The 10321-nt window shown below is 43.9% G+C and overlaps 1 protein-coding gene across 1 annotated transcript in view; it reads right to left on the reverse strand.

The window, feature by feature from the left end:
• The window catches only part of FAM186B (family with sequence similarity 186 member B), a 28509-nt gene extending 23718 nt beyond the window's left edge, over positions 1 to 4791 (reverse strand). The window contains exons 1-3 of the mRNA XM_012761663.2: positions 4516 to 4791; positions 2712 to 2937; positions 1571 to 1753 (exon numbers count right to left, since the gene is read on the reverse strand). Coding sequence (XP_012617117.1) covers positions 1571 to 1753; positions 2712 to 2937; positions 4516 to 4602 — 496 coding nt within the window. The 5' untranslated portion in view covers positions 4603 to 4791. The remainder of the gene's footprint in view (positions 1 to 1570; positions 1754 to 2711; positions 2938 to 4515) is intronic.
• Between the last annotated feature and the right edge of the window lie 5530 nt (positions 4792 to 10321).

Consider the following 10321-nt stretch of genomic DNA (forward strand, 5'->3'; position numbering starts at 1 on the left):
ATTCTGGAATCAGATGACTTGAGTTTGAATCCCATTTTCCCCACTTGCTTGATGTAAATTTCCTAACTTCTCAGTGCCTTAGTTTCCTAATCTGAAAAATGGGGATAATCATAGCATCTTAGATTATACATGTTTAATGCCAAGGACAGCACTGGGTACCTAGTAAGTGCTTGATAATTAATCCCTGAAAAGGAAGAAATAAAACACTATCTATACCCTTCAGGAGCTTATAATCTAGCAAGGAAATTAGTCAAGTATACAAATAACTATATTTCAAGACATAGTGTGGTAAAGACTGTAGAAGATTGTTTCCTCATCCACTTTTCCCTGCCTTCCCTCTCCCCACAACTATCAACCTTGACTGATAATAAACATGACCATGAGAATCAATGGTAAATGCCAGTGTTAGCTGTTATTTATTAAGCCCTGAGCGTGTTCCCAGCATGGTGTCAGACACCTCACACTGTGTGGAAGCCTCCCACAACCCTGCAGGCAGGCAGTATCCTTCTCTTTTTATACATGAGGAAACTGAGGCTCAGAGAGATGAAGTAACTTGCCCAAAGCCAGGAATTTTTTTTTTTTTTTTTTTGAGACAGAGTCTCACTTTGTTGCCCAGGCTAGAGTGAGTGCCATGGCGTCAGCCTAGCTCACAGCAACCTCAAACTCCTGGGCTCAAGCAATCCTCCTGCCTCAGCCTCCCAAGTAGCTGGGACTACAGGCATGCGCCACCATGCCTGGCTAATTTTTTGTATATATATATTAGTTGGCCAATTAATTTCTTTCTATTTATAGTAGAGATGGGGTCTCACTCAGGCTGGTTTTGAACTCCTGACCTTGAGCAATCCTCCTGCCTCAGCCTCCCAGAGTGGTAGGATTACAGGCGTGAGCCACCACGCCCGGCCCAAAGCCAGGAATTGGCAGACATGAGATTCTAACTCAAGCCTGTCTGACTTCAAAGCCCATGTTCCTGAGTAAGATTAAGAAGCTAGAAAACCTAAGCATGGGACCTGGCTTTGCCACTGGTTTTCTTTGTGTTTCCTTCCCTTCTCTGAGCTTCCATGTTCTCATCTACAAAGTGCAGGAGTTTGATAATCGTCTTTCACCCAGTGTTGATGGGCGAAAGACGTCAAGGCTCAACCATGCTGCGGACTGGCCATCTCTGGGGCAGCCATAATCAGCAGGGCTCTAGAGGGGCCTCTGGCTGAGCCTCCCCAAACTGCGTGGCCCTGCAGCTGGGTTTGAAGTGAGGAAAGGATGTGCCTCAGGCTCTAGCTACAAACTCCAGCCTTCCTGCCTTCTAGCCTTGTTCCTCAGAACTCTCGTGAGGCCACAGCTCTAGGGAACACCCCCCAGAGACCTGTTTCCACATCACACCCACCTCCAACGACTCTCAGTGCTCAGCCCAGGTTCAACACCCCAGCCCCTCGACACTGCCCATCCACCTCAAATAAAGCTTCTATAGGGAGGAGGGTCAGGAGGACCTCTAACAGCCCCAGCCCGTGGCTTCTCCCATGAGATGGCACCCACTCATCCCCACCCAGCTCCCTGCCCAGGTGCTCCTGGAACCTACTTTGTGCCCTTTTCTTTTGTTCTTCAAGGAGAGTGGAGCAAAGGGAAATAAGTGACTTGATGCCTTCTTTGGTGGCAAGGAGAGAGAGAGGTAACACTTTCTCTATCCCCTCGATCCATTCATCCAGGGCTTCCTCTTCCTCTTCACTCCTACTGTTTCTGATCTCATAGGTCAGACTGTCACCTGGCGAAGGAGAGAGTGTGCAGGCTGAGAACAGTCTGTCCTCCAGGGAGCCCCACGCAGCCCTATAGCACAGGAGTTACAGCGGCTTTGAGGTCAGATTGGTTTCACCTCTTACTAGCTATGTGACGCTGGGCAAGTCACTTATTCCCCTGATCCTTGGTAAAAGGGCTAGGTGAAGATTAAATGAGATAATATATATGAAATAATTAACATGAGGCCTGCCATGTAGAAATACACAATAGACATTAAATAGTATTGCTTTGCTACACAGCCAGGGAGGTGTCTGTCTTATTGCTCTATGCCCATTGCCTGGTGCAATATCTGAACAATTAAATGAATTAAGTGGAGTTAACAACTCTTAGTTCTTGAGGTCAGCTGAAGGACCACTGAACTGAGAGCTCCCAGAGGGCAGGGCAATGTGAGAGGCAGGGCATATCCCCTCATAGCACACAGGTCCTGGGATGGGATGACTCTGATCTGAATGAGGGCAGCACACGGCTTCAGGGCTGAATGTAGCTGGTCCACACCCAAACAGCTGTACCCATTGCTTATGGCTGGCGTCAGTGCCCATGCAGTAAGGGTCATTCAGTGCTTTGACTATCACCCTTGGGGGCCTCTCTAAAATAGCTAGTGTGGGTTTGAATCTAGTTTCTATGCTGCTAAAAAAAATGGGATGTTATAATGGACCCATGACTTAGGCTTCATCATGTATTCAGTTAATGTCATGATCTGGTACATTCTGGACACTTCCATGTTTGCCCCTCTGGGGTGTGGAGGTGATGTGCTGTGACATGAGTGGTGGATGTGTCATGGGGGAATCGCAACATGTCCTTTGCTCTCTTTGAGCCTACCAGCAAACACTGACCTAGGTAGAGAAAGAAGATGACTAAGCAAGCTGGGACCAGCATCTTAGGAGAAGGGACCCACTGTCAGGACTGTGCCCAGGCTGCAGACTCACCCCAGTCACCCAACCAATGGAGAATTTCATACAAGTGCTTCTCTTTAATCTTAGCATCTTTGGAAAAGGAGGCAATTTTCTCCAGCAAGATGAATCTCTTCTTGCCCTTCTTCTCCGTCTGGTGAGATTTTGCCTTTTCTTTTAAATCATATCCTACTTCTTCCTGGAAGCGGTTGATGACACAATTGACATTGCCCAAGATGTCTGAAAGCTGGGTAGAAATATCCTATATGGGAGGTGGCAGATTGTAGCATTTAGGGCTGCGGGCTTGAGTCAGATGTCATGTGCTAGCAGTATGACCTTATACAGGTCACTTACCTTTTTGGGTCTCAGTTTTTTTTTGTTTTTTTTTGTTTTTTTGGATCTCAGTTTTGTTTTATTATTTTGAGACAGAGTCTCACTCTGTGGCCCTGGCTAGAGTGCCATGGCATCAGCCTAGCTCACAGCAACCTCAAACTCCTGGGCTCAAGCAATCCTGCTGCCTCAGCCTCCAGAGTAGCTGGGACTACAGGCATGCACCACCATGCCCGGCTAATTTTTTCCATATAAATTTTTAGTTGGCCAATTAATTTCTTTCTATTTTTAGTAGAGATGGGGTCTTGCTCTTGCTGAGGCTGGTTTCAAACTCCTGACCTTGGGCGATCCTCCTGCCTTAGCCTCCCAGAGTGCTAGGATTACAAGCATGAGCCACCGCACCCAGCCTCAGTTTTCTTATTTTTAGAGTGGGAATCATTATACCTATGTCCCAAGGTTTGTGTAAGGGTTAAATAAATTAATATTTGTAAAGTGTTTAGAATAGTACCTGGCACATAAAAATGTTAGCTCTTGTTATAATTTTGATTATTAAGAAGGCCAGGAAGGGACAGAATTCTAAAAATCCACAGTGAACATTTCTTTAGAATTTCAGAACTTGCTGGGGATTTCTGGATGTCTGTCCTTGTGAGGATCCAAAGGCAACAGAAAACTGGAAAAATGAGGCCCAACAAACACTTAGATCAGAGGCTCAAGTAAAAAAATACTCTAGAACCTTGCAGTGCAAGGTGATTCCAGCCTCCGGCCATTTCCCCAGCTTCCATGAACTTCCAGCGCTCAGCTTGAGGGATTCTGGAGGGTTGTCAAGAACAGGCCCCAGGTTGGGCAGTGGCTCACGCCTGTAATCCTAGCACTCGGGGAGGCCGAGGTGGGAGGATTGCTCAAGGTCAGGAGTTTGAAACCAGCCTGAACAAGAGCGAGACCCCATTTCTACTAAAAATAGAAAGAAATTAATTGCCCAACTAAAAATATATAGAAAAAATTAGTGGGGCATGGTGGTGCATACCTGTAGTCCCAGCTACTCAGGAGTCTGAGGCAGAAGGATCGCTTGAGCCCAGGAGTTTGAGGTTGCTGTGAGCTAGGCTGACGCCATGGCACTCTAGTCTGGGCAACAGAGTGAGACTCTGTCTCAAAAAAAAAAATAAAAAATACGAACCGACCCTTAATCAAGAAATATGGGCCTGTCCACCTGCCCTCCTTGGACTTACCATTATGTGCCCCAGGGCTATCCTGGAACTTCCAGTGCCCTTCCCTGAAGTCTCTTCCCTTCCTGGTCCCAGCCCTGCCTCAGAGGGGTGTTTGATTTTAGCTTATCCTGCAGAAGCCCAGACTAGGAGGTGGTTATTTTGTAGTAGTCTATCTGCAAACCCAGGTTGCTAAATATTCCAGGACCCCCTGAGGAACCAGAGAAATTTTACTCAAAACTAGCATCAGTCCCCAACCTCCACATTAGATCCCAATAGAAGGGTGATTCCTTAATCTCAGGGGCTACCTCTTGAGCCCGAGTTAGCTGGGCAGTCTCAATCCTTGAGATGATGGCTTTCACTGAGGCAGGAGTCACCAACTGTGGGGGGCTCATCCTTCTCCATTTTGAATCACTCTTTCAGTCATAAGATGTCCTGTGTCTCTGATCCACAGGCCTGCACACACAATGTTGGCTGCTTTGGAGGTTAAGGGCCCCAGGGTGGCTCCTGGGTACCCTCTGCCTAGCTATAGATCCTCCGGTAACTGCCAAACACTGGGTTCCAACTGACCTTTTCCCCAGTGACATCATCAGTTTGATTAGAGGAAGTAGAAGATTAGACTCACTGTTATCTATCTGCCTGGTTATCTAACTTTTTATCTATTACCTGATTATGTTTACTTGACTTGCTTTTTAAAAAATATTAAACGAAGCCAAGGCAGGAGGAACACTTGAGGCCAGAAATTTGAGACCAGCATGGGCAACATAATAAGACCTCATCTCTACTAAAAATAGAAAAATTAGCCAGACATCATGGTGTGCACCTATAGTCCCAGCTACTCAGGAGGCTGAAGTAGGAGGATGGCTTAAACTCAGGAGTTTGAGGTTGCAGTGAAACTATGATGATGCCGTGGTGATCTACCAGGCAAGAGAGAGTCTCTGTCTCAAAAAAAAAAAAAAAAAAAAAAAAAGAAGATATACAAATAGTAAATAAGCACATAAAAAGACTCTCGACATCATTAGTCACTACATTAGGGAAATGAAAGTTAAAACCACAAGGAGATACCAACTCTGATAAGGATGAGTCAGATGATAAAAAGTGTGAAAGTACCGGAGTGTTGTGGAGGATGTTGGGAAAGTGAAACCCTCATACAGTATATTGCTGGTGGGAATGTAAAATAATACAGCCACTTGGGAAAAGAGTTTCACAGTTTTTTAAAGTTATATAAATACCATATATCTCAGCAATCCTACTCTTAGGTAATTAGTTTTTATTTTCAAAATATATGTCCGTATACAAATATTCCAAGTGGCTCTATTTGTAATAGCTCAAACCTGTAAAATACCCAAACCTAACAGTCCATCAATTGGTGGATGGATAAGCAAAGTGTAGTATGTCCATGCAATGAAATATAGTACTTCACATTAAAAAGAAATGTACAACTGACACATGCAATGACATGGATAATCTCAAAAGCATTATTTTAAGTCAAAGAAGCCAGACACAAATTCCTACAAACTGTATGATTCCACTAATATGAAATTCTAGGAAGGCAAAATGATGGTGACAGAAAGCAGATCAGTAGATTCCAGGAGCCAGATGAGGGGGCAGGAGACTGACTGCAAAAGGGCAGAGAGAAGGTTCTTGAGTAAAGGAAATGACTATGATGATGGTCACATGACTGCATACATTTGTGAGAATACATTGTATTGCACATTTAAAATTGGTGAATTCTGGCCGGGTGCTGTGGCTCACGCCTGTAATCCTAGCTCTTGGGAGGCCGAGGCGGGCGGATTGCTCAAGGTCAGGAGTTCAAAACCAGCCTGAGCAAGAGCGAGACCCCGTCTCTACTATAAATAGAAAGAAATTAATTGGCCAACTGATATATATATAAAAAATTAGGCCGGGCGCTGTGGCTCACACCTGTAATCCTAGCTCTTGGGAGGCCGAGGCGGGCGGATTGCTCAAGGTCAGGAGTTCAAAACCAGCCTGAGCGAGACCCCGTCTCTACTATAAATAGAAAGAAATTAATTGGCCAACTGATACATATATAAAAAAATTAGCCGGGCATGGTGGCGCATGCTTGTAGTCCCAGCTACTCGGGAGGCTGAGGCAGAAGGATCACTCAAGCCCAGGAGTTTGAGGTTGCTGTGAGCTAGGCTGACGCCATGGCACTCACTCTAGCCTGGACAACAAAGTGAGACTCTCTCAAAAAAAAAAAAAAAAAAAAAATTAGCCGGGCATGGTGGTGCATGCCTGTAGTCCCAGCTACTCAGGAGGCTGAGGCAGGAGGATCGCTTGAGCCCAGGAGTTTGAGGTTGCTGTGAGCTAGGCTGACGCCACGGCACTCACTCTAGCCTGGACAACAAAGCGAGACTCTGACTCAAAAAAAAAAAAAAAAAAATTAAAAAAAATTAAAATTAAAATTGGTGAATTCTATTACATGTAAATTACACCTCAATAAAGCTGATTTTTAAAAATACAATGTTTTGTAATGCCCACGACTGTGGAGGGATTGTGGGCAAATATTAATAGTATAGGGGTCTGGAAGTTAGGAAGGTATTGGAGGGTGTAAAGCAATAACTCTTCCTCCTTTCTTAGTGGTAAGTCTCCTCCATTTTCATACTCTTTTCCCCTGGGGCTGGGATGATCTTTCTTCCAGACATTAGTCCTTCTACACTCCTCTCCCATGGGCAGCTCCATGGCCAGCTGCAACACCTTCACCACAATTCAAAGGCCACACTCAGATGATCACTAGCCCAGGAGAGATATTCACAAACTTTAAAAAGGCAGCCAACCACCTTTTCCAAGCAAAGCTTTATATGCAGAAGCTTATTTTCTAACACAAATAACTACAATATTTTATTAGTATATATTTACATTATAAGTTTAACTTCATGACATCTTTGTGTTATAAAGCCATTTAATGTCAACAAGCCAGTTTTGATGAACCCAGAAATTTGACATTCATGTATATATTTTTCAACTACTGTGTTAAAAACAGTTAAAATATACTTAAGGATTCTGGGTGAAAGTGGTAGATTGAACACATGCATCTAAATTTGCTCTACTGAAAATCTACTAAAATGATAGCAAACGGATTTTTAAAGGCATAAGTCCACAAGGACAGGGAAACAGGAGAGAAGACGAGAGCAAAATATTTTAGGAAGCAGGAAACCAGATGGATGAGTGGTTCCTGACTTATACTGGGGAAGGATAGATCCTAAGGCAGCAGCAGGACAACCATATGGCTAATGGAACTGGTTGTGCCAGACCAGAGATAGGCAGTCTCCTCTGTATGACAACCCTGAGAAGGGAGACCTAAGGATGCTGACATCAGAGGTTCCCAGCCAGATCACTGTGCAAAGAAGCTCATGACTGACATGCACATCCATGTACCTGAACAGAGAACAAAGGATTTCAATTAGCTTTTTGGTGACCCATCCGTAAATGTAAATAGACAACCAGTGATTGTAAGACCTCCAAGAAAAGAATCTAACATGGAAGACAGAGACTGAAACAACAGAAAAAGAAATTTGGAGCAAACAGAAATGTATGCAGAGAGAAGAAAAATAACAAAACTCTCAGTAATCACTTCTGAGATAAGATAAGCTATTGCAACCCTGAAACAAAATAAGATGGTATGAAAAGGAGTATTCGGAGAATAAAAATAAAATAAAAGCAATAAAAATCGTTAAAATATTGAAAAACTCAGTAGAAGAATGGGAAAGTTGAGGAAATCTCCCAGGAAACAAAGTAAAAAAGATGGAAAGTTGGAGAGAAAAATAAGAAAGTACCAGTCCAATAGGTTCATCATCCAAATTATAGGAGTTCCAAAAAACAACACAGAAAATAGAAGGGAGGAAGTCATCCATAGGATGATTCAAGATTATTCCCCAGGCCGGGCGCTGTGGCTCACGCCTGTAATCCTAGCTCTTGGGAGGCCGAGGCGGGCGGATTGCTCAAGGTCAGGAGTTCAAAACCAGCCTGAGCAAGAGCGAGACCCCGTCTCTACTATAAATAGAAAGAAATTAATTGGCCAACTGATATATATATATAAAAATTAGCCGGGCATGGTGGCGCATGCCTGTAGTCCCAGCTACCAGGGAGGCTGAGGCAGAAGGATCACTCGAGCCCAGGAGTTTGAGGTTGCTGTGAGCTAGGACGCCACGGCACTCACTCTAGCCTGGGCAACAAAGCGAGACTCTTTCTCAAAAAAAAAAAAAAAAAAGATTATTCCCCAGAAGTGAGGGGCACTGAGTGCCCAGCACAACAGAAGAAAATAGCCTCTCACCAAGACATATTACTGAAATTTCAGAACTGAAAACATTCAGAGAGGGGAAGCCACTTACAAAGGATACGGAATTAAAAGGCTTCAGACTTCTCAACAGCAATGGGAGCTAGAAGGCAATATAGCAATGCCTTCATAATTCTGAAGGAATTCAATACCCAACCAGACAACCAACCCAACGGTAGGGTGGAAAAATGACATTGGCAAACATGCAAAGTTCCTCAACAATTTACCTTCCCATTTCTCAGGAGCTTCTGGAAGATAGTCTCCTTCAAAAAAGGGAGTAAGGCCGGGCGCTGTGGCTCACGCCTGTAATCCTAGCTCTTGGGAGGCCGAGGCGGGCGGATTGCTCAAGGTCAGGAGTTCAAAACCAGCCTGAGCAAGAGCGAGACCCCGTCTCTAAAAAAAAAACAAATAAAATAAAAAAAAAAAAAAGGGAGTAAGTCAAGAAAGACATGGAATATGGTAAATAAAAGATAGAAGAAAAGAGAAAGGCAAAGAAAATGCTCAGGAGACTGAGAAAGGAGATGTCAAGTTGCCAGATGTGCAGCAAGGTTAAGGGATAAACACTCAGATTGGAGCAGTTCAGAGGCTCCAGCAGAGATGTCTTCAAGAAGATGAAGTGTATAGAATTATCTCCTGTATCTAGATATTCTGAGAAGGGATTTAGGCAACTGGAGGAAGAGTTTGAGGTAGATTTTGTGATGAATACACATAAAACTAAACAAATGAAAAAAAAAGATAATTATTTCCAGGAATATAAAAAAAATTTGTTCAGGAAGGAAGCATAATCAAAGTTTTCTACCTGATTCAACTGTGAATAGCATATGTAGTGACAGTATTATAGGAATTGAAAATTGAACAAAATTATTGTAGAAATAAGTTTGGCAGATGGGAAATGGAAATGATTTATAAGTGGTGGGTAGAAGGGGAGGGAAAAGAGCTAAGTCCTCAGATCTAACCCTACTATTTGTGAGAGTGGGGGTAAGACTATAAATGGAGACTCAAATACTAAATATTTCACTGTTATAAATTAAGCTAACAAATCGTTAAACTCCTAACTTTATAAAAATATACCTTTGTAAGAACCTGGAAGGCCAGGTTCTAAATTAGAACTTTTGGACTCTCCAGAGTTCTACACTAAAAAATGATAGCCTTTTATCCCTTTGTTCTGGCCTGACCCCCTTCCCTCCTGCCCTTGGCTATGACAGAGCCTCACACAGGGTCCTGTGGACAATGCAACTTATGCTCACACCTCTCTCTGCAAACAGCTGCCCCTGGCTACCTAGCCCCCTCTCAGGCCTGGGGATGCCCACACCATCAGCAAGTTCTGCCTGGGGAGGAGAGATAAAAGGAACAAGCTGGTGCAAATCCAGGAAACAAGCTGAGCAAGCAATTCCAGTGACCCGGGTATTCTGAATGTTAGGCAGGGACCAAATCTGTAGGTGGCAGATACAAGACAGGAGAGAGGTTCCTAGAGGCGGAAAAGCCAGGGAAGGGACTATATGAAAACATAGCTAACAACCACAAAGAGCAGGAACTTGAGGTTTTGAGGCATACACCTGTGGAGCTGCAAGTTTGCTATAAGAACATCTGTCAATCATGTATATCAATCATCTGGTAACAACTCATACCTCCCATAAGCCCTTGCTGGGACCAGGCCAATAAAATGAAACCACCTGGGAGTCCTCAACACCTTTCTCCACTTGTGGAGACTGACCTGTTCCTCTCTGGAACGTACTCTCACATCATATAGCTCCTTTCTTTGCAATAAAAGCCATTTGTGTGGAATTGCTTCTTGTCTGTGGTCACCCTGTCACACT

Source organism: Microcebus murinus, chromosome 10, assembly GCF_040939455.1.
Source record: "Microcebus murinus isolate Inina chromosome 10, M.murinus_Inina_mat1.0, whole genome shotgun sequence".
Lineage (NCBI taxonomy): Eukaryota > Metazoa > Chordata > Mammalia > Primates > Cheirogaleidae > Microcebus > Microcebus murinus.